Source organism: Diaphorina citri, unplaced genomic scaffold (genome assembly GCF_000475195.1).
Source record: "Diaphorina citri unplaced genomic scaffold, Diaci psyllid genome assembly version 1.1 scaffold554, whole genome shotgun sequence".
NCBI classification, from domain to species: domain Eukaryota; kingdom Metazoa; phylum Arthropoda; class Insecta; order Hemiptera; family Psyllidae; genus Diaphorina; species Diaphorina citri.
Window position 1 is genome coordinate 109,545 of NW_007377988.1, and position 23,132 is coordinate 132,676.

General features: G+C 39.8%; 2 protein-coding genes across 2 annotated transcripts; one reads left to right on the top strand and one right to left on the bottom strand.

The window, feature by feature from the left end:
- Positions 1-287: 287 nt before the first annotated feature.
- Positions 288-9,243, top strand: LOC103510030. Its single transcript, XM_026824203.1, has 9 exons — positions 288-577; positions 1,170-1,263; positions 1,758-1,805; positions 2,300-2,446; positions 5,353-5,367; positions 6,387-6,554; positions 7,126-7,276; positions 7,551-7,813; positions 9,148-9,243. Exons 1-9 carry the CDS (start codon positions 318-320, stop codon positions 9,241-9,243), a joined length of 1,242 nt encoding a protein of 413 aa, XP_026680004.1. The 5' UTR covers positions 288-317.
- A 370-nt stretch (positions 9,244-9,613) lies between these two features.
- On the bottom strand, positions 9,614-21,557 carry LOC103510031 (carcinine transporter-like). The gene is made up of 9 exons (XM_026824191.1): positions 21,429-21,557; positions 20,424-20,578; positions 19,218-19,286; positions 13,535-13,634; positions 12,669-12,795; positions 11,876-12,003; positions 10,943-11,157; positions 10,364-10,542; positions 9,614-10,001 (listed from the first exon to the last, which is right to left on the bottom strand). The coding sequence occupies exons 2-9, from the start codon at positions 20,575-20,577 to the stop codon at positions 9,825-9,827; spliced, it is 1,149 nt and encodes a 382-aa protein (XP_026679992.1). The 5' UTR covers position 20,578; positions 21,429-21,557; the 3' UTR covers positions 9,614-9,824.
- Positions 21,558-23,132: the final 1,575 nt, after the last annotated feature.

The following is a 23,132-nucleotide window of genomic DNA, read 5'->3' on the forward strand; positions in this document are numbered from 1 at the left end:
GAAATCTCGTTGAGAATATTGACATATAAAACTACTCTGCCTGACACAGACACAGAGGTGGGTGTCGCCGGGTAGCTCTCTTGGGCACTGACTTCAAACTCTCTCTCTCTCTCCCTCCCTCTCTCTCTCTCTCTCTCCCTCTCTCTCTCTCCCTCCCTCCCTCCCTCCTTTAATTGTCATCAATATCTCGTTGAGAATATTGACATATAAAACTACTCTGCCTGACACAGACACAGAGGTGGGTGTCGCAGGAGTCAGCAAAATTTCCAAGAGGCTAAAAACCAACAATATTTTTCTTTCAGTGGACGCATGTCCGTATGAAAAACTCCCGCGTTCAGGACTGGTCGGGCTGCGCTGCCAGTTTTTGCCGCCACAACACCGAGGTGCTCGACATGAAGAAGATGATCACACCATCCGGCCCTGACGACCAAATTTCCATGTGGTCCAAGTTACCCTCTCATCTGGGGCAAATTGGAACGCTCAAACATGTAGACCTGGGCAAGTGTTCGTCACATGTGTTTGAGAATTTGAAAGACCACCTGAGTCAACTGTTGTCCCTGAGTGCCACTTTGCATAGGTGAGTTGTGTGGTGAATCTTACTTAACATATTATTTAAATTTAAAAGAAATAACTAACGATAAAGAAAATGTAGCTCACGAAATTTCGCCTGCGGCGCTGTTCCTCATTTCGCCCCTTTTCATGTTAACCTTCAATGGGGAGAAGATGTGTGAATGTGAAGAAAAAATCTGACCAATCACAGAATCATAACAATCTTCAAGATCATTTAAAAAAAAAAAAAAATCCCGTGCAAAGCTGAACTATTGTACTGTATTTCTGAAGAATGTAGACCAAAAGTTTTAAAATTAACCCTCTTTTTTTTTCAGAGGTCAGCCAGTAGTTCTGTCTCACTTCAGTGCCATGAAAAACTTGGTCAAGCTGAAACTAAAAGGCTACGAAATCAAGAAGGGAGCACAGAACATATTCGCTGTCAATCATTTGAGCCACCTAACCCAACTCAGACATTTGGTAAGAACAATTGAACTTTGCTGCTCACTGCAGCATTATAGGATTTTCCAAATATCTCAGTGATAATCCTAGCTCCCCATGTTTACCTGTATTTCTGAAGAATGTAGACCAAAAGTTTTAAAATTAACCCTCTTTTTTTTCAGAGGTCAGCCAGTAGTTCTGTCTCACTTCAGTGCGATGAAAAACTTGGTCAAGCTGAAACTAAAAGGCTACGAAATCAAGAAGGGAGCACAGAACATATTCGCTGTCAATCACGGCTACGAAATCAAGAAGGGAGCACAGAACATATTCGCTGTCAATCATTTGAGCCACCTAACCCAACTCAGACATTTGGTAAGAACAAATTGATCTTTGCTGCTCACTGCAGCATTATAGGATTTTCCAAATATCTCAATAATAATCCTAGCTCTTAATGTTTACCAACTTTAAAGTTTTTTTCATTCCCTAAAGTATTTTGTAAACTTGATTAGTGTAAGAAAATGTAGATAGAAGGCGCATTTTTCGTATGGTTGATCTTTTGATCTTACCACTGAGAGTTAAAACAGTGGTAGGTACATCACTATTTTTTCTTGTGGAAGTTTTAGTAATAGAAAACTAAAAACATGTATATTGTTCCTTTTTTTTACAGAGATTCACCTATGTTTTTAAATTTAATGATATCTAGTATGTTTATCATTTGTGAGTCGCTTTTGACCGAAATGAACATTTAAATCAAGAAGGGAGCACAGAACATATTCGCTGTCAATCATTTGAGCCACCTAACTCAACTCAGACATTTGGTAAGTTGAATTTACCGTAGAAAGCGAGATCCAACTTTCCACTTTTTTTTCTTCTTCTTGACGATTTTACATTTCAAGAGGTTTTTTGATAGAGGGAATTGTAATTGTTAAGATCTTATCGTCCCGAAATCAAAGAGAGAAGGAAAATAGAATACGAGAACGCCAGCCGAACGAACCTTATTTGTTTCGGATAAAATCCATCCCGGGTGGGAATCAAATGCTTGATCTCTGCGATCTGCCAAATCATATTCCATGGTGTTTACTCACGGAAAAGCAAGTATTAAAAGCATGAAAGACAGACTCTTTACCTAGTGGAATTTTTTCATTAAAAAAAAAAAGCTAAATTTCACTCAGAGGCCGTTTTTCAGATAACCGTTGAAAATACATTAAGTGGCCCGTGTGGACGTCCAAAGCGGAATCTTTTTGACGGCATCAAAAAAAGTACCATGATAAAATACAGCTTCATTTGATAGTAAATCATTTTCTCTCCACAGGCGCTCACCTCGGTGGGTAATCTGAATCACACCACCCTGGATTCCATCATCTCCCAATGTCCCCAACTGACTGCGCTAGAACTCGGCTCATGCGCAAACCTCACTGCGCAAGATGCGACCAAACTGTTGCGCCTCTCTAACCTTCAGGTAAGCACAAACTTTTTTTTACATTTAAAATCCTGTAAAACGGCTAAGGTCTTTAGTGACGGGGGTGTTCACCCTGTTCAGAGTATTGACCTCGCCGGAAATCGAACCCGAGACCTCCGGTGCGCAAGCCTTGTGTGATACCCTCTCGACCCTGGAGGTGGTTGAAGTAATAATAATAATAATAGTGCTTATTTATACTGCTCGCATAGGACTGAAAAGTCCCTAATTATTAAGTTTTTTTTTTTTTTTTTTTTTTTTTTTTTTGAGTTTATGGTCTTAATTAAATCCTAAATATACATAAGTACATCTTTTACCTATCCAGGCGCTAGGTATAAATATCTTTTTGTTTCAAATTTGAGATTCCATATAATAAGTTACAATTTACCTCAAACTTTCTAATTTATTTTTTTCTTTTCCTGTAAAAAGTTCCCTAGTGTTTAATTTTGTATTTAAAATAAACAAGTTGAATAAATTAGCTTGAAAAAGAAAACGAGCACGTAAAACAAACACACAAGTTTGAATATAATATTTTCTGTCATTATATTTTTCAAGTGAAATTCCAACACAAAGAAGGTACATATTCTCGGATCTTTTCAGTGGACTATTCAGTCAATGGGTCAGATCCTAACCTCATGTAGCTATAGATGTTCGATAGTTAGGATACCTCTTGGGAGTTGACGAGTGAGTTAAGGTAGAAACACACTACTCGTCACGTCACGTGAGCTCATGGGGAGTCAGAAAGATGTAGTTCAAAGTTTTCCCCATAATATTGTAGATGATTTCGTTCAGCACTACTATCACGACATGTGTGCTCATGTGACTTGAGGGCAGTGTGGCTATCATGAACGAAATTACCTACAATATTATGGGAAAACTTTGAACTACATCCCCATGAGTTCACATGACGTGATGCGTTACATGCTTTGCTAACTTTACGTGACGTGTTCTCTATTTACAACTTACTGTTCAAGTGTTTACACATCTTTTTTTTTTTAGGTAGTGTAAATTAGGTTCGCATTTTTTAGTCTGTTAAAGTTATTGGTTAAAGTTACAGGCAGGTATTTGTATTTTTATTTCTTTATTCAACCCATCACAAGCACAATGCACTTAGAGCTGAATCCTCCTCGTCTAAAACTTTAGCGTGATAGCTTAAATTTGTGTCAGGAGGAATCAGCTCAGGTGTATGGTATTCATTTCAACATTTACATTTTATGACTTGGATGTTCATTCATTGACAGACCGCTGTCCTGGCTTGGCGCTGGTTTTGCCAAAGTGTTCCCCGTCCTCGAGAGACTGGGGCAGGTGATGGTTGAGAGTTTCAGGCAGCAGGAGACTGGCTAAACCCCCGGCCACGAGGAGAAATCCCATCAGAATCAGCGGCAGAAAGATGTGCTCTGCGCCCTGCAATGGGTTGAACCAGATTATTTTAGTAAAAAAAAAAAGAAGGCAGCAGGAGACTGGCTAAACCCCCGGCCACGAGGAGAAATCCCATCAGAATCAGCGGCAGAAAGATGTGCTCTGCGCCCTGCAATAGGTTGAACCAGATTATTTTAGTAAAAAAAAAACATGAAAAAGTATTTTTTTTTTTATTATTTGTATTTATTAAAGTGTTCTAACAAAAAAAAGTATTTAAAAATTTAAATAATTATTACATATTTTATTTTATGAAAAAGCAAGTAAAAAGTGTTATATCATCGGTGAATCATAAAACCTTAGCCTACTCGAATTATTTTCATATTCGAGCAGCACGCCTTTTAATGTTGGCTATGAAGCTGACAAAAACCGGTTGTGTGGAAGAGCTCAATATGTGAGAATCCTGCCATTAAAGCCTCGAACAAAAAAAAATCCCCTCATTCAACTTACCAAATGGTTGACAACTTACCAAATGGTTGACTAGGGGTATAAAAATGGGTCCGAGCATACCCGCTACGCCACTAAGGGACATACCCAGGCCCCGCACCACGGTGGGGTACAGCTCAGAGGCAAACAGGGGCAGTACCACGTAGGAGGAGGATATGCCCATCTTACCCACGCAGTAGAGGGCGAGAGTGAACGCCTCCCCTGAAAGTAAGAATCATTCATCCTTTATTTGTTTTATTCTATACCATTGGCCACCCACACGCACCGTTAATAGGCAGAGCTGTCGCCAAACCTCACTGCGCAAGATGCGACCAAACTGTTGCGCCTCTCTAACCTTCAGGTAAGCACGAACTTTTTTTTACATTTAAAGTCCTGTAAAACGGCTAAGGTCTTTAGTGACGGGGGTACACAAACCTCACTGCGCAAGATGCGACCAAACTGTTGCGCCTCTCTAACCTTCAGGTAAGCACGAACTTTTTTTTACATTTAAAGTCCTGCAAAACGGCTAAGGTCTTTAGTGACGGGGGTACACCCTGTTCAGAATATTGACCTCGCCGGAAATCGAACCCTAGACCTCCGGTGCGCAAGCCTTGTGTGATACCCTCTCGACCATGGAGGTGGTTGAAGTAGCGTTAGATAGCATTTCAAAAGTGTTTTAAGAGTCTATAACAGAGGCGGCCATAACGTGGCTCGATCTTGTGGGGCTCTCTAATCATGGTTTATACTGGACGAATCATATTGAAATATGGAATTGTAAATACTTTTCCATACTTTGGTGATTTAGTGCACTGTTCAGAGTATTGACCTCGCCGGAAATCGAACCCGAGTGCGCAAGCCTTGTGTGATACCCTCTCGACCATGGAGGTGGTTGAAGTAGAGTTAAATAGCATTTGAAAAGTGTTTTAAGAGTCTATAACAGAGGTGGTCATAATGTGGCTCGATCTTGTGCGGCTCTCTAATCATGGTTTATAGCGTACAAAAAACGTATCTTCTGTTTCGTTAGGCAGCACGCAAAAAACTTAATTTTTCTTTCGTTTGTCCTGCAGAAACTTCGTCTGGAAATAGTCGTATCGGAAGCCTCCAGCGCGTTTGTGGAGGCAGGAACATCTGAAATAGAAATAGGGTTAGGTAGCATGCAAAAATTTTACCTTCTCTTTTGTTCCGTTAGGTTGCATACAATTTTTTTTTTTATCTATCTTTTATCGTTCGTCTGGAAATAGTGGTTTCGCAGGCACCCAGCGCGTTTGTGGAGGCTGCATCCCGACTGGAACATCTAAGTCATTTGGAACTCATCAATGTGGATGTTACGGAAGTCATCATCTGTTTCGTTAGGTAGCATGCAAAAATAATAATTTATTTTGTCCTGCAGAAACTTCGTCTGGAAATAGTCGTATCGGAAGCCTCCAGCGCGTTTGTGGAGGCAGGAACATCTGAAATAGAAATAGGGTTAGGTAGCATGCAAAAAACTTTCCTTCTCTTTCGTTTCCGTTAGGTTGCATACAGTTTTTTTTTCTATCTTTTATCGTTCGTCTGGAAATAGTGATTTCGCAGGCATCCAGCGCGTTTGTGGAGGCTGCATCCCGACTGGAACATCTAAGTCATTTGGAACTCATCAATGTAGATGTTACGGAAGTCACCTGTTTCGTTAGGTAGCATGCAAAAATAATAATTTATTTTGTCCTGCAGAAACTTCGTCTGGAAATAGTAATTCAGACTGGAATCCTTAAGAAATAGGTAGCATGCAAAATATTTACCTCTTATTTCGTTTATCCTGCAGAAACTTCGTCTGGAAATAGTCGTTTCGGAAGCATCTAGTGCATTTGTGGAGGCTGTATCTCGACTGGAACACTTAAGTCATTTGGAACATTGGAACTGATCAATGTGGATGTTACGGAAGTCATCTGTTTCGTTAGGTAGCATGCAAATATAATTGTTTTCCTTTGTTCTACAGAAACTTCGTCTGGAAATAGTCGTATCAGAAGCATCCAGCGCGTTTGTGGAGGCTGCATCGCGCCTTGAACATCTAAGTCATTTGGAACTGATCAATGTAGATGTTACGGAAGGGTTTGACGTGGTGGAAATAGTCGTATCAGAAGCATCCAGCGCGTTTGTGGAGGCTGCATCGCGCCTTGAACATCTAAGTCATTTGGAACTGATCAATGTGGATGTTACGGAAGGGTTTGACGTGTCGTTGGGTCTGTGTACACGCCTGCGCACGTTGATTATCATACCTACCTATGTATCTCAGGTAAAGAAATTTAGAATTTTTTTTAAGCAATAAGTTTATCTGGGAGCAGTCTACGTGTCGTTGGGTCTGTGTACACGCCTGCGCACGTTGATTATCATACCTACCTATGTATCTCAGGTAAAGAAATTTAGAATTTTTTTAAGCAATAAGTCTACCTGGGAGCAGTCAGTAAAACTTCAGAGGGGACCCTATTTAAACTGCCACAATGAGACTCCCATTACTCTCGCAGTCTAAACAAGGTCTTATGTATTTTAAACAATAATAATTTTATAAATGGAAACCCATAAAACAAGAAGTTTTTTGATAGAGGTAACTTAACAACCGTAACAAGGGAGGTCTTATTGTCCCAAAAAGAAGAGAGAAGGACAAGTTAGAAAACCGGCCATTCCCACAACGGCGGGTTCGATTCCTGTCCGGTGCGAACTTTATCCCAAACATATATGGTTCGTTCTCGAAACTGCTGTCTTTCTCCTATCCTGTCTTTCTATTCCCTTCGCTTTTGATACTATAAGACCTAAGTTTCCTCTCTAACTATCAAATTTAATTTTTCTCACTTTGTGTTCTCCCCCAGTCGGCTGTTACCAACTACCTCCTCCTGTCGGGCATTGCCAAACTGCAGACCACGCTTCGTTTGGTATCCTGGGGTTTAACCATGGAACTACTCAAAGTCACAGACATGTTTGCCGCCAAGTGGAAGGGCCCGAATCAGTTCAAATCCGATGGTAAGTCACAAGTTACCTTCCCATATTCACTGTGAGCTACTCGAATACACTGCGGCATACCATGATGGATCGACTGTGAAGACGGGACTGAAGAGGCTTTCAGATCTTGGGATTGAAGAGGTTGGTGATTCTACTCAAGCTCTCCATGGACTTCAAGTTTTGGCCTCAACAGTTGGAAAAGAAACCTCTTCATACCATGATGGTTCGGCTGTGAAGACAGAAGGACTAAAGAGGCTTTCAGATCTTGGGATTGAAGAGGTCCGTTTTATTCCAGCTGTCCGGGGCACTGACTTCAAATCTAATATTCACTGTGAGCTACTCGAATACACTGCGGCATACCATGATGGATCGACTGTGAAGACGGGACTGAAGAGGCTTTCAGATCTTGGTATTGAAGAGGTTGTTGATTCTACTCAAGCTGTCCATGGACTTCAAATTTTGGCCTCAACAGTTGGAAAAGAAACCTCTTCATACCATGATGGTTCGGCTGTGAAGACAGAAGGACTGAAGAGGCTTGCAGATCTTGGGATTGAAGAGGTCCGTTTTACTCCAGCTGTCCGGGGCACTGACTTCAAATCTCGTAAAATAAGAATAGCTACTGACGTTTATTGTACATAGAACCAAGCCTTCGGTTGAAACAAGGCTGATTCAGAAGTGATGAAAAGGATGGTTTTGTAATAGCCAGGTCCATAAAGTGAGTTTTTTTTTAGAAAAGCTACTGACGTTTATTGTACATAGAACCAAGCCTTCGGTTGAAACAAGGCTGATTCAGAAGTGATGAAAAGGATGGTTTTGTTATAGCCAGGTCCATAAAGTGAGTTTTTTTTAAGAGGTTTGACAGAGGGAACTGTAACAACTGCTTTGGTCTTATCGTCCCGAAATCGAAGAGAGAAGGAAGACAGGATATGAGAAAGCCAGCCGTTCCGAGAACGAACATTATCCGTTCAGGATAAAATCCGCCCCGAGCGGGAATCGAACCCGCGGCCTAGCGCTTACAAGGCAGACACACTACCAACTAAGCTAACTAGGCTGGCTAACTTAGTTAAATCTCACTTTGTGGACCCTGCCATTAATTGAAATTTTGATTTGAACCTTGCTTCAAGTTTGAAGAGGGATATGTTATCCCAAATAACAGATGGAACAAAATTATTAATACGTATAATAATTATGTATGATATTTATTTTAAAAAAAAAATGCCTAATGATTAAACTATGAAGGTGTGTCCCCACATAGTCAATGGCCGTCGATTATCCACAAGAATCGACGTCGATCGACGGCCGTCGACAATGTGTGAACACAACTTTAAAGTTTTTTTCATTCCCTAAAGTATTTTGTAAACTTGATTAGTGTAAGAAAATGTAGATAGAAGGCGCATTTTTCGTATGGTCGATCTTACCACTGAGAATTCACTCAGTGGTAGGTATAGGTACATCACTATTTTTTTCTTGTGGAAGTTTTAGTAATAGAAAACTAAAAATATGTATATTGTTCCCTTTTTTTACAGAGATTCACCTATGTTTTTAAAATTAATGATATCTAGTATGTTTATCATTTGTGAGTCGCATTTGACTGATATGAACATTCGAGATTTCGACCTTTGTTTAATTAGACCTAAATTTTTTTTTTTTTTTTTTTACTTTCCTTATCCTATAGGAAGGAAAGTAATGTTTCTAGGTAGAGAAATACGAGTACGTACCAAATGAACGTAATGATGAGGGTTTTCTTGCGCAAGTTCGGTGTCTTGAAGAGATCAAGGATACCGTAGTCCTTGGTCTGATTGGCGGAGACATCTTGAGTGACTTTTTGAGCTGCAGTAAACTTGACCTTGAAATAGAATTATTATTAAATATGTTTATATTAGACATCCTAGGTTATAAAGTGTATGGAAGAGCTCGTGTATAGAGTGTATAGAACAGCTGATGCCGAACGATGGGACAGTGCCCTGAGTGCCCCCATCACCAACTGACCACTGTCAACAATAACACCGCCATCATCATCAGTTTCCTTGAAAAAGTCCACGGAGATGGACGAAACTCGAGCCGGATAAGATCAAAACCGGAACGTGTATCCATTGTATCATATAAAGGTAATAAGTTTTGTAGTTACCTATTTCATAACTTGAAATAGAAATCGAAATGGAAATGTGCCAGCCTAGTTAGCTTGGTTAGTAGTTACCTTGTAAGCGCTAGGTCGAAAACTTTGAACTACATCCCCATGAGTTCACATGACGTGATGCGTTACATGCTTTGCTAACTTTACGTGACGTGTTCTCTATTTACAACTTACTGTTCAAGTGTTTACACATCTTTTTTTTTTTAGGTAGTGTAAATTAGGTTCGCATTTTTTAGTCTGTTAAAGTTATTGGTTAAAGTTACAGGCAGGTATTTGTATTTTTATTTCTTTATTCAACCCATCACAAGCACAATGCACTTAGAGCTGAATCCTCCTCGTCTAAAACTTTAGCGTGATAGCTTAAATTTGTGTCAGGAGGAATCAGCTCAGGTGTATGGTATTCATTTCAACATTTACATTTTATGACTTGGATGTTCATTCATTGACAGACCGCTGTCCTGGCTTGGCGCTGGTTTTGCCAAAGTGTTCCCCGTCCTCGAGAGACTGGGGCAGGTGATGGTTGAGAGTTTCAGGCAGCAGGAGACTGGCTAAACCCCCGGCCACGAGGAGAAATCCCATCAGAATCAGCGGCAGAAAGATGTGCTCTGCGCCCTGCAATAGGTTGAACCAGATTATTTTAGTAAAAAAAAAACATGAAAAAGTATTTTTTTTTTTATTATTTGTATTTATTAAAGTGTTCTAACAAAAAAAAGTATTTAAAAATTTAAATAATTATTACATATTTTATTTTATGAAAAAGCAAGTAAAAAGTGTTATATCATCGGTGAATCATAAAACCTTAGCCTACTCGAATTATTTTCATATTCGAGCAGCACGCCTTTTACTGTTGGCTATGAAGCTGACAAAAACCGGTTGTGTGGAAGAGCTCAATATGTGAGAATCCTGCCATTAAAGCCTTGAACAACAACAAAAAAAAATCCCCTCATTCAACTTACAAATGGTTGACAACTTACCAAATGGTTGACTAGGGGTATAAAGATGGGCCCGAGCATACCCGCTACGCCACTAAGGGACATACCCAGGCCCCGCACCACGGTGGGGTACAGCTCAGAGGCAAACAGGGGCAGTACCACGTAGGACGAGGATATGCCCATCTTACCCACGCAGTAGAAGGCGAGGGTGAACGCCTCCCCTGAAAGTAAGAATCATTCATCCTTTATTTGTTTTATTCTATTATTAAAATTATCTTTTTTTCCAAATCCTATATATAAATCATTATTATTATTTTCAGATCCTTTGATCATTGGCCACCCACACCCACCTTTAATAGGCAGAGCTGTCGCCAAACAAGCAAAGCCTCCTATAAGCATACTGACACACAAATTGGTCCGTCTGCCATACAATTTAATAGGCAGAGCTGTCGCCAAGCACGCAAATCCGCCTATAAGCATACTGACGCACAAGTTGGTCCGTCTGGTTTAAGACTTCCATCTTCACTACTAAATACTAATAAATAATCAATTAATATCATCATCATCATCATCTCTTTTCCAGATATTTTGATCCTTAGGTCTTAGACCACACACACGCACCTTTAATAGGCAGGGCCGTCGCCAAGCACGCAAACCCCCCTATAAGCATACTGACGCACAAGTTGGTCCGCCTTCCATAGCGAGATATGACGGGATAGAGGACAATATAGGTGGGCAGCTCTACTGCCCCGGCCAGAAAGAAATTGATGTATTCGTCCCCGCCCAGAACAGCGGCAAAGTAGGAGAGACCCACGTACACACTTGTGTTGGTGAACCTGCGGAAGTGAGAGAGAGGGGAAAGGGTCGAAAATGGTGAGTTGAAGCTTCAAAACCTTTATTATATTTTCGTATTCATTCATTTTCTTATTTATTTGTATTTATTATTTAGTGTGCAAACCTCTTTTGTTTAGGTGAGTCGATTCCGTAAAAGATTGTTACCCAAATACGCCAACCTCGCTGGTCTACTGTTTAGCAACCAACCTCAGAGGTGAAGTGTTTAGAATGGTGGACTTTGAATCTCGAGGTTGGTGGTTCGAGTCCATGTCAGGTCATAAAATTTAGTGTATTAAGCGGGGAACGACATTTGTGAGAAGCATTTATGCGCTTAGAAAGTAACGCGCCAGTCTTGTAAACTCCTAGGTCGCGGGGTTTTGCTTCCCGCCCGGGGCGAAAGTTATTCTAAACAGGTAAGGTTCGTTTTCAGAACAGCCGGCTTTCTCCTCTTCTCGATTTCGGGACGACTAGAGGTTTGATGAGTTCGCTATACATAGAATAGAATATACCTTGTTTATCCTGCTCGAATGAGACTAAAAAGTCCCTCTACCGCAGCAGTCTAAACAAGGTCTCGTGTATTTTATGGGTTTAACATGGTACAATACATAGTTTAAGGACGGGTCAACCACTAGTAATAATTATAATGAGAAGAAAAAAAGAGAAATATTTTAAAATATTTTCTTTCTTTCTTTTTCTAAGTAGAGAAATACGAGTACGTACCAAATGAACGTAATGATGAGGGTTTTCTTGCGCAAGTTCGGTGTCTTAAAGAGATCAAGGATACCGTAGTCCTTGGTCTGATTGGCGGAGACATCTTGAGTGACTTTTTGAGCCGCAGTAAACTTGACCTTGAAATCGAAATGGAAATGTGCCAGCCTAGATAGCTTGGTTAGTAGTTGCCTTGTAAGTGCTAGGTCATGGGTTCGATTCCCACCCGGGGCGTGTTTTATCCTGAACGGATAAGGTTCGTTCTCGGAACGGCTGGCTTTCTCCTATCCTGTCTTCCTTCTCTCTTTGATTTCGGGAAGGGAAAATAACCTAATAGTCAACTCCGAGCATTTGAAAACAACAACAACAAATAATGTACCTAACACTGTTCGATCTGACTATAAGTTTTCTAAATCCTAAATAATATCAAAATTTATTGTTCCGCAAATAATTGGATTTGGTATTACTGGTCTCTACCATTTCGTTTAGAGACCTCTACTTTATTCTATTCTTCACTTCCCACTACATATAACTAATTATCTACCCTGTTTTATTCTGTTTATATTCTCACCCTTAACGTGTTCATGTAATCTGGTGGTAAAGTTTTTCCGTTCTTCAGAACCTAACACTGTTCGATCTGACTATAAGTTTTCTAAATCCTAAATAATATCAAAATTTATTGTTCCGCAAATAATTGGATTTGGTATTCCTGGTCTCTACCATTTCGTTTAGAGACCTCTACTTTATTCTACACTTCCCACTATAACTAATTATCTACCCTGTTTTATTCTGTTTATATTCTTACCCTTAACGTGTTCATGTAATCTGGTGGTAAAGCTTTTCCGTTCTTCAGGGCCATTTTCTTGATGATTTCCTCAGCGGCATAAAATTTTCCGGTCGCTAGGAGCCATCTGGGTGATTCCGGTATCGACCTGAAAAAGAAAAGAGAAGTTTTTATTATTATTACATATTTTCCCTTTTTTCCGGCACTTTCACTTTATTGTAGATACACACTGCGTGCTAAAGTCGGTTAACACCACAGCGAAATCCAACAGGATAAGGAAAGTGGTGTGATGTTCACACCAGCTTTTTTTTTCCCCCTTCTTTTTTTTAGACTACATACACATTTAGGTACTTATAAATGGACTTTTTGTTCCTCTCTTTCTTTTTAAAAAAAAGAGGTTTTGTCGCTAGGAGCCATCTGGGTGATTCCGGTATCGACCTGTAATGGAAAAGAGAATTTTTTATTATAATTTTCCCCCTATTTTTCGGCACTTTCACTTTATTATACATACACACTGCCTACTAATTTCGGTTAACACCACAGCGAGATCATCCAACAGGATAAGGAAAGTTGTGTGATGTTCACACCAGCTTTTTTCCCCCTTCTTTTTTTAGACTGCATACACATTTAGGTACTTATAAATGGACTTTTTGTTCCTCTCTTTCTTAAAAAAAAAGAGGTTTGATAGAGGGAACTGTAACTGCTATCGTCCCACAAGTGAAGAGAGAAGGAAGACAGGATAGGAGAAAACCAGCCGCTCCGAGAACGAATTTTATCTGTTTAGGATAAAATCTGCCCCGGGCGTGAATCGAACCAGCGACCTAGTGCTTACAAGGCTTCCTCTTTCTTTTTTCGCAGGTGAAAATAAATCCGACAGCGCCACTTACCACCAATAGAGGAAAAAGAAGCAGAACGGAATTGTAGTGGCGAGCGCCATCTGTCGCCAATCGCGGAAAGCATACACTACTAGCGCGACTGAGATGAGACCTAGCAGGAATTCATTTTTTTTTTTTTTTTTTTTTCGGTTAGGCACTTTGTTTGATTTCTTATACATAACACTGTTCGATATGACAATAAGTTTTCTAACTAATTCTAAATCCTTAATAATATCAAAATTGTTCCGCAAAAAAATAATTGGATTTGGTATTACTGGTCTCTACCATTTCCTTTAGAGACCTCTACTTTATTCTATTCTTCACTTCCCACTATAACTAACTATCTACCCTGTTTTGTTCTGTTTATATTCTCACCCTTAACGTGTTCATGTAATCTGGTGGTAAAGCTTTTCCGTTCTTCAGGGCCATTTTCTTGATGATTTCTTCAGCGGCATAAAATTTTCCGGTCGCTAGGAGCCATCTGGGTGATTCCGGTATCGACCTGTAATGGAAAAGAGATTTTTTTATTATGATTTTCCCCCTATTTTTCGGCACTTTCACTTTATTATACATACACAGTGCGTGCTAAGGTCGGTTAACACCACAGCGAGATCATCCAACAGGATAAGGAAAGTTGTGTGATGTTCACACCAGCTTTTTTTTCCCTTCTTTTCTTAGACTGCATACACATTTAGATTCTTATAAATGGACTTTTTGTTCCTCTCTTTCTTAAAAAAAAGAGGTTTGAACTGCTAAGGTCTTATCGTCCCGAAATCGAAGAGAGAAGGAAGACAGGATAGGAGAAAGCCAGCCGCGCCGAGAACGAACATTATCCGTTCAGGATTAAATCCGCCCCGGGCGGGAATCGAATCCGCGGCCTAGCGCTTACAAGGCAGACGTGCTACCAACCAAACCAACTTGGCTGGCTCCCAAACCTTTTAAAAACAGTACAGACTCCTCAGCGTAGTCGCACGACTTTTAATAGCGCGGAGTAGCGCCATGCCACCTGAAAATCCAACCCTTTGAAAATGTTATAAACCTCTCACTCTAAAGGTGTGTCCACACAGTCGTCGGCCGTTGATCGTTCATTGATTGATGGCGACGAGGTGAATTGTCGAGGCAGTGTGGACGGTGCAGTCGACATCGATCGACGACCGGTCAAATATGTGTGGACACACCTTAAGAGACCTGAATCGCGCGACTCCAGTGTGAGAGGTCTGTATCATTTTCAAAGGTTTGAATTTTCACAGCTGACTTCGCGCTACTCCCCTTCCTATGTGCGCCAGGCCTAATACCTATACAGCTAGGTTAGGTATTTCTGTGTGTGATAGCATTTGAGATTGCTGTGAGAAGCAACACTGCAACATTCAGAGATTCAGATGTTTCATCAAAAGAAAAGCGATAACACGTTGAAAGCCCACTTACACCACTGGACTGGACCTATGGCTTAAACCAATTGATGTGGCAGAATTCCTGGGACTGCCAACTACAGAAGGAGTTTGATTTCGTTTGACTTGGGAAATGGTCATCACCTTTCGGCTATAGCTAAAACCGCTACAACAATAACAGTGACGTAAAAAAAGCGGAATATATTGTGAGTAAGCGCTGTGCAACACTCCCAAACTTCCTCTTCGGCGGGGGGAGCATTTGTTTGAATGAAAAGGGACCCGCACTATTGTTTGTGTTTTGATTGCTAAACAAAAAGACAATCAAACCTGAGGATACTATGGAATACCCACTAGGCTTTGTGAGTTGTGAGGGACATAAAGTTTTTTACATAATGTTTATGTTTATTTATTGTTTCCTTCCCATTCATAGGGCAGTATTAAGGGGGGGGGCGCCCCCCCCCCTCTCAAGCTCCATTTTTAGCCCGTCCTTCCTTTATTATTACGATAGTAATAAAAAAGGTATAAGGGACGGGCTATTGTATTCGCCTCGGTGTCGTCTGTCTGTTCCCATAAAAGGACTTATCCAATTCTGGTCGACCTATATATCAAATTATAGGTATTGATTTTCTTTAACCATGATCGAATAAACTACGAGCTAAAAAATTCCCGGAGGGACGGGCCCAGCTTTTTCTCCTTTACTGTACGTCAGACTCCGAAAAATTGTTGGGGTCGAGGGGGCCCGGCCTCTCCTACCTTCGAGCTTCAATTATTTCAACTCCAAAAACCGGGGTTTTTCCCTGTCTTTCAAGGAAATCCTACTCTATCAGAGGAAGAGATCATTGAAAGTGTTCAAATAATGAGACTAATGAGACTGGAAGGTTCTCTCTGCTCCCTCTCTCCTCTCTGTGATATCTCCAAATATTTCAACATGATTTTTTTTTTTTCAACAAGAGTTTTCATTAGAGCATTTAAGATGACCAAGGAGCCTTTACTATGTAACTTTTCACGAGAAATCAATCGGTGTACATGTAAGGAATGATGGTTCACGAAATATGCGCTTGTAACAAGCCAATATCAAAAAATTTCGAAAGTTATATCCACTTTTTTACATCAATAGATTACGACATACAGCCTGATTTCCTCGAATTTGCCATCAAAAATTTTGTCAAAAGAGAACGAATGTGCCATCAAATTCATTTATGGAACTTGGAACAAAAACACATAAATTACAAAGGTACCTAAGTACTCGGAGATAAAAGTAGAAGTCTGTAAAAGTCCATTAAACATTGTTGGATGTAAGGTATTACTAGGTATTAGATAACTGTATTATACAACGAAACGAGACCAAATCACTGAGCAGCCCAAGACACGTGTTTCGTCGTTATTTGGACTCATCAGTTGGACATAGCTGGGGATTGAACCCGAGAGTGTTGGGCTGCTTAGTGATTTGGTCTGGTTTCGTTGTATAACTCATGTAGTGATTTAAAGGATAAATGTTGAAAAAAATAAATAAAATTATGTTTATTTATTGTTTTATAAAAGTTTATTCATTGTTTTATAAAGGTTTATTTGTTGTTTTATAAAAGTTTCTATATTTTCTCCTGCGTGATTTTCGTACATTTTGAGCAGTTCAGTATTAATAAAATTCATTTGAGTTAAGAGCAAGGGGGACGGAAGAAAACTTGGAAAATGACAGCGTTCTAAGCGTTCCTCTCATTGCCTGGCGCAGCGTATTTACAGACCAAATATGAAAATTTCACCCTTCCGCTCCGTTAGAGACTAGGATGCATGCAGCGTTTACTTTCTAGATGTCTAGACCAATCCTTTTGAGCAAGAAAAGGTCTGAAACGTAATCCTCCCGTAATATCAGACAATTTTCTGTCCAACCAAACCTTCAAGTCAACACTCCATAGTCCCAGTGTCTCCACAGCGGAGGGTTGAAATTTTATTTGATAGTGCCAAGAGGATAAACCCATTGTTAGAATTATTACTATGACTGTGTTTGAGGAAATGAGGAAAAATTCAAAGCAGTAATTCTGTTGTGATACCCACAGAAGTTGTAAAGAGGCCCTTTTTTCATCAGTTTGAATTTAGTAACATTTTCGGGTGATCAATATTTGTTTTGTTATTGTAGAAAATAACGAGTGTTGCTAGTTGTAAGTAATATAATTTTCAAAGTACCTATATTAGTTGGTTTTCTCTTTTGAAAATGTCTTTAAAAATGTTGTCAAGTAGACTTTGTAGTGAGATACCGTAGCTTTGTTATCCAATTCTAGGATTCTAAAAAAAGGAATTTTAATTGTGTTGAGCAATAAATGCTTGTCACAAATGTCCTTCCTCGCTAAATAAACTACGCTAAATTTTATGACTTGACTAGGACTCGAACCACCAACCTCCAGATCCAGAGTCCACCGTGCTAACCACTACACCACTGAGGTTGGTCAATTCTAGGATTCTACACTCTATAATAGCAATAAAAAAGATATAGTAGACACTGGAAGTTTGTCAGAGTGCTCCATAAAACAAATAGTGGAATATTGTAAGTTATATGTAGTAGATACTAAAAAGTTAACGCTCCTCTAAGAAATATTGAAATACTGTAGGTTGAGTTCCAATTTCTTCCTTCTAATTTACAAGCCACGGGAATACTGATTGTACTTATGAAGAAATGTAAGATTTTTTTCTAAATTTTATGACTTGACTAGGACTCGAACCACCAACCTCCAGATCCAGAGTCCACCGTGCTAACCACTACACCACTGAGGTTGGTAACCACTACACCACTGAGGTTGGTAACCACTACACCACTGAGGTTGGTGAACTTCCCAATTTAGTAAAAGGAATCAATTACTTTTTGTCGAATTTTATCGTCAATTTCATGACAGAATATTTTTAAGAATTAGGAAAGTATTTCTTCAGGATTTTTCATGTTTTGCTCTACAGTTTCTGATTGGAAATAGTGTCGTGCTTAGTTATACCTTTTTTAGAAAAGATATTGTACCTTGGACCGCTTTCGGATTACTTCAAATCACATTCTTTTACAGCCATGCCTGCCTATCTAGGAACGGAAAAGTTCGGTCGGGAAAATTTCCGTCCCGGCCGGGATTCGAACCCAGCACCTCCAGATTGGGAGTCAGTGCTCTTGACCACACAGCCACAGAGGCGGGCTGCTTATTTATACTGCTCGAATAGGACTGATAATACCTAATGTAAAAGATACCTATCAGCCTATCACTATAATGTCCGATCTTACGTACCACAGAGAGTTTCCCGTTAATCCAGAGTTAAAGAAATACTGGCATGTGTAGGTAAATCAAATAGGTGACGTCAAAGAAATCCCTTACATTTTTTCTGTCGTCGGATCTTGCTGAAATTTATCCGCTTCTAAATCCGAACCTAAATATTCGAAATAATGGTGAAAATAGTAGGAAATTTTGTTTCCTAACCACATAATAGACAAATCCCCGATGCACTCTGATGTAGAGCGACTGAGATGTTAGCGAAAAAAGAGAGAAGGGTTTGGTCAAGTTTGGTGTGACTTTAATGTAGGCCTCGGCTCTCATGGGTTAAACTTTCAGTGGTAAGATTGACCATAAATGAAACTATTATTAAGGGCTCGCCCCTGTACTCACCCAACTCCACAGTGAAAGCATAGTCCAGGGGCGGTGTTCCGTTTTCCCCGTGCTGGTACAAGCGAAAGTCGGACGATCGAATGGACCAATAGGCGTTCGCCTTGTAGAAGTAACCAATCACGAGCTCGGTACAAGTGCAGGGCTGACATACGTTCCCCATAACGAGAGAGCTCCCTGGGGATTAAGAATTGGGAGGTGAGGTTCGATTTCTGCCAGGGGCGAACTTCATCTTAAGCAGAGCCTTTCCGAGAAGGTTTGTCCTCGGAACGGCTGGCTTTCTCCTATCCTAAATCAAATCATAAATTATTCCTTTTGGTAAAACAGAGAACTTCTTCACAACTTTTGTGTGACTCCAAAATCCATTGTTTTTTTTCTATTTTTCAAAGGATATCCTATCTCATCAGAGGAAAAGATCATAGAAAGTGATCATTTCAACTACCCCCGGTCCCAATTAGACGAAATAATCGAGGTTCTACTGTACTTATTTAGTTGACTGCGGTTCAGGACGAGCCAATTAAACATGGCTAGAGACCATCACCCTGGTGTATGGCTGATATAGAAGAGATATTTTTTCTATTTTGTCATCACCTTTCGGCTATAGCTAAAACCGCTACAACAATAAGAGTGACGTAAAAAAAGCGGAATATATTGTGAGTAAGCGCTGTACAAAGAGACCTAGCGAGTAGGCAATGTTTGCGAGAATCGTACATAGAGAGCGCCAGTGAGGTCCTACCAGCTCTATACCTGCGGAGTAGAATATTAATATGTAAGTACCTAAGTATTATTATTTTACTTAGGTATTTTAAATTATTATTATTATTGTTGGTTATTTTTAATAGGATTTAACACCTTGTGTGCCAAGGTGTTTTCAGCGATGTTTCGGTTGTGGCCCAAAATGCGTCCGGCATATAATACGGACAGGGCCCATGCATACCAAGTGTCCGGTATATATGCCGGACGGGGCCAATGAAAAAAGTGTCCGACATAAAAAAAAACCCGCCTAGTTAGCTTGGTTGGTAGCGCGTCTGCCTTGCAACCGTGGGTTCATTTCCCGCCCGGGACGGATTTTATACTGAACGTATAATGTTCGTTCTCGGAACGGCTGGCTTTCTTCTACCTTGTCTTTCTTTTCTCTTCGATTTCGGTTACAGTTACCTCTATCAAACCTCTTAAAAAATAATAAATTGTATGAGCGCCGTTGTAAGTGTTAGGGTATGCAATGTGCTATAATTTATTGAAATTGTCTTTTAGGTAGCACAGAGGCCATTATTTACTCTTTGGGAGGAATAGCGCCACCGCTTTTGCTGCATACCTATGTATTTTCAATGGTTATATGAAGAAGGCCCTGAGTGAAATTTTGCTATTTTTTATGAAAAAAATCCAAGAATTAAAAAGTCTGTCTCTCATGTTAAGGGAGATGTTTTAATACATGGGTTTCTGTGGGTAATCATAATCACCATGGAATATGCATTGGTAGTCAGGGTGTTGAAGGGTATGCAATGTGCTATAATTTATTGAAACTGTCTTTTCACAGGACTGAACGGATAATGTTCGTTCTCGGAACGGCTGGCTTTCTTCTACCTTGTCTTTCTTTTCTCTTCGATTTCGGTTACTGTTACCTCTATCAAACCTCTTAAGAAATAATGAATTGTATGAGCGCCGTTGTAAGTGTTAGGGCCCTGAGTAAAATTTTGCTATTTTTTTATGAAAAAAATCCAAGAATTAAAAAGTCTGTCTCTCATGTTAATTAAGGGAGATGTTTTAATACATGGGTTTCTGTGGGTAATCACCATGGAATATGGAATATGCATTGTTAGTCAGGGTGTTGAAGGGTATGCAATGTGCTATAATTTATTGAAACTGTGTTTTCACAGGCATTACCTAAAACATAGGGTGTTCCCAAAATAGCGGGCACGGTAAATCCCACGCCGAAACGAAACACTGCCCAGGTCCAGAAATTTTGGGCGTAGGCTGTTGCAATGCCGAACACACACTCAATAAACAGGTAGATGAAAAATGCTGGCTTCCTACCCATGCTGCCCAGGTCCAGAAATTTTGGGCGTAGGCTGTTGCAATGCCGAACACACACTCAATAAACAGGTAGATGAAAAATGCTGGCTTCCTACCCATGCTGAAAAAAAAGGTAAGCTTTATTATTTATTAAATTTATTACAATTACAGTAGAATCTCGATCACTTTCTATGATCTTTTCCTCTGATAAGATAGGATATCCTTTGAAACATAGAAAAAGAACTGATTTTGGAGTTGAAATAATCGAGGTTCTACTGTATTACATACTACAATCCTTCTTCCTCGCCTTTTCCCGTGTTCAGAAGGGGTCGGCGTTTTTCGTCGCTTTATTATTTATTAAATTTATTACAATTACAGTAGAATCTCGATCACTTTCTATGATCTTTTCCTCTGATAAGATAGGATATCCTTAGAAAAAAGAACTGATTTTGGAGCTGAAATAATGGAAGTTGAAATAATCGAGGTTCTACTGTATTACATACTAATCCTTCTTCCTCGCCTTTTCCCGTGTTCAGACGGGGTCAGCGTTTTTCGTCAGCCCCTCTCAATCAGATTGCTTAGGGCTGACATTTGGTTTTGGCTACAAATATTACGAGTGGATGCCCTTCGCACTCAACCTTTGCTATTTCTTTAGCAAGGGAAATTCAGGCTGGTATACTTCCTGTTTAGTCCCCCAGCTAGGCTAAGCTGGGCTACTCCCTGTTTAACGTCCTTCAGCCAGACAGAAATATAAAAGAATGAAATAAAAATAAGAACGAAAAAAGAACATTTTTAGCCCGTCCTTCCTTAATTATTTTAAATTTATAAAATATAAAAGAATGAAATAAAAATAAGAACGAAAAAAATAGCACTTACCTATCTTGAATGTAACCGAAAATGTAGTTCCCGAATAGTCCACCGATTCCTAAAATGACGAGCGCTAGAGTCGCATAGAAATCCTTGTCGCATACTAAACTCCACTGAGAATGAAAACAAAATTGCAAAATATTAATCACATTAGCCCGGTTCGATGCCCGCCATCTACAAAAAAAAAAAAAGCACCCGTACATATTTCGATTTGGAAATATTACGAGGGGTTACTTTCTGGTGTTTTTGTGTTGACACAGCAGCACAGCATTGTGTCTCTTCTCGCTCATCTAATGAGGGACTTACTAGGGCATGGGCACGCTACGATACAGAGCACGCGAGTCTAATGTAGCAGTTGTGTCATTGCTACGAAATGAAAAAGGTGATGAAACGCGCTTAAGTGCCTTAAATACATGAGCTTTTGTACAATCAACTACATACGAGTTTAAATATCATCGAAAACATTTTTTTTTTTTTTTTTTTTTTTTTTTTCTTACTTTGTTTTATTTAATTTCAAAATAAAGGGTATTTCTTCCCTATTTTGTTCTTTTATAGGTACCACTGAATTTGGCCCTATTTTCATTGTTTATACGGAATTTCGATTATTTCAACTTTTATACAAAACCTCGATAATTTCAACTACCCTCGATCACAATTAGTTGAAATAATCGAGGTTCTTCTGTAATTAGTATTAAATAGTTCTACGTAGTCCTGCATTGTTGTACACACATTCAGACACACCCCGACCTTCCACACCGTTCACTTTACACTTGACAAATCTCTCGTGTACCTTCACCTCTCGATTGTTCCCCACATAGTGAATGCCGCCATTTTGAATCCAAACTTGAACCACGAGCTCCTCGCCGTTATCTGCGAAAAACAAACATGTTGGGTACTTGTTCAGAAGTCACGTGCACCGTTCACTTTACACTTGACAAATCTCTCGTGTACCTTCACCTCTCGATTGTTCCCCACATAGTGAATGCCGCCATTTTGAATCCACATTTGAACCACGAGCTCCTCGCCGTTATCTGCGAAAGACAAACATGTTGGGTAGGTACTTGTTCAGAAGTCACGTCAATGGAAAATGGCTACGAAAGGGAACTGTCACGAATGGATTGTGACCAGAGTTATTATAGGTTAGATAAAAGGGGTTTTTTTTTTTTGCTTTATTTATTTTTAAATTTTAACATAGGTAACAGGTTAAACACAAAAAGAGCTTTCACAATTTGAGCAGTTTAACTTAGTGGGTTAGGTTAAACACGAAAAGAAGCTTTCTTCTTCACTGTCGTGACTTCTGAATAATTACCCCATTTTATTGTTGTTTTTTTTTTTTTTTTTTTCACCTCAACCCAACTCATGTCCCCGGCTCGGGGGTGGCGGGGGGGGGGGGAGCTCGAATTAAAACATGAAAGGGTAACGTTATTCAAGTTATAAAAGTTTTTTTAGCCCTTTTACCAACCTTTATAGGCAAAACCCCCCCAGGGGACTAAGGTTTTTTCGTTAATCGGAGTACCAGGACATGCGTACACGCCATAACAATGACATCGTTCTGAGGTTTTTAAACCCTCGTAGAGTGGGGGGTGGGGGGCCATGTAGTGACAAACCTGGGAGCCCAGGGGGAGGGAACTGTTTTTATGACCTATAGCCGGGGACCAACTCCTATTTATTTATAGTTTTATCAATGTATACGCTTATGAAGGATCACCTGTA

What these genes read in the sequence shown, in the direction of transcription:
- LOC103510030 (XM_026824203.1), top strand. Translation starts at nt 318, where the DNA reads ATGAAAAACTCCCGCGTTCAGGACTGGTCGGGCTGCGCTGCCAGTTTT. An exon ending in GAATCAGTTCAAATCCGATG is followed by an intron (nt 7,277 to 7,550) that starts GTAAGTCACAAG and finishes GTTTTATTCCAG; the next exon opens with CTGTCCGGGGCACTGACTTC. An exon ending in CAGATCTTGGGATTGAAGAG is followed by an intron (nt 7,814 to 9,147) that starts GTCCGTTTTACT and finishes TAGACATCCTAG; the next exon opens with GTTATAAAGTGTATGGAAGA.
- LOC103510031 (XM_026824191.1), bottom strand. Translation starts at nt 20,577, where the DNA reads ATGGGTAGGAAGCCAGCATTTTTCATCTACCTGTTTATTGAGTGTGTG. An exon ending in GGGAACACCCTATGTTTTAG is followed by an intron (nt 19,287 to 20,423) that starts GTAATGCCTGTG and finishes TCTACTCCGCAG; the next exon opens with GTATAGAGCTGGTAGGACCT. An exon ending in TACCCCTAGTCAACCATTTG is followed by an intron (nt 10,002 to 10,363) that starts GTAAGTTGTCAA and finishes AACCTATTGCAG; the next exon opens with GGCGCAGAGCACATCTTTCT.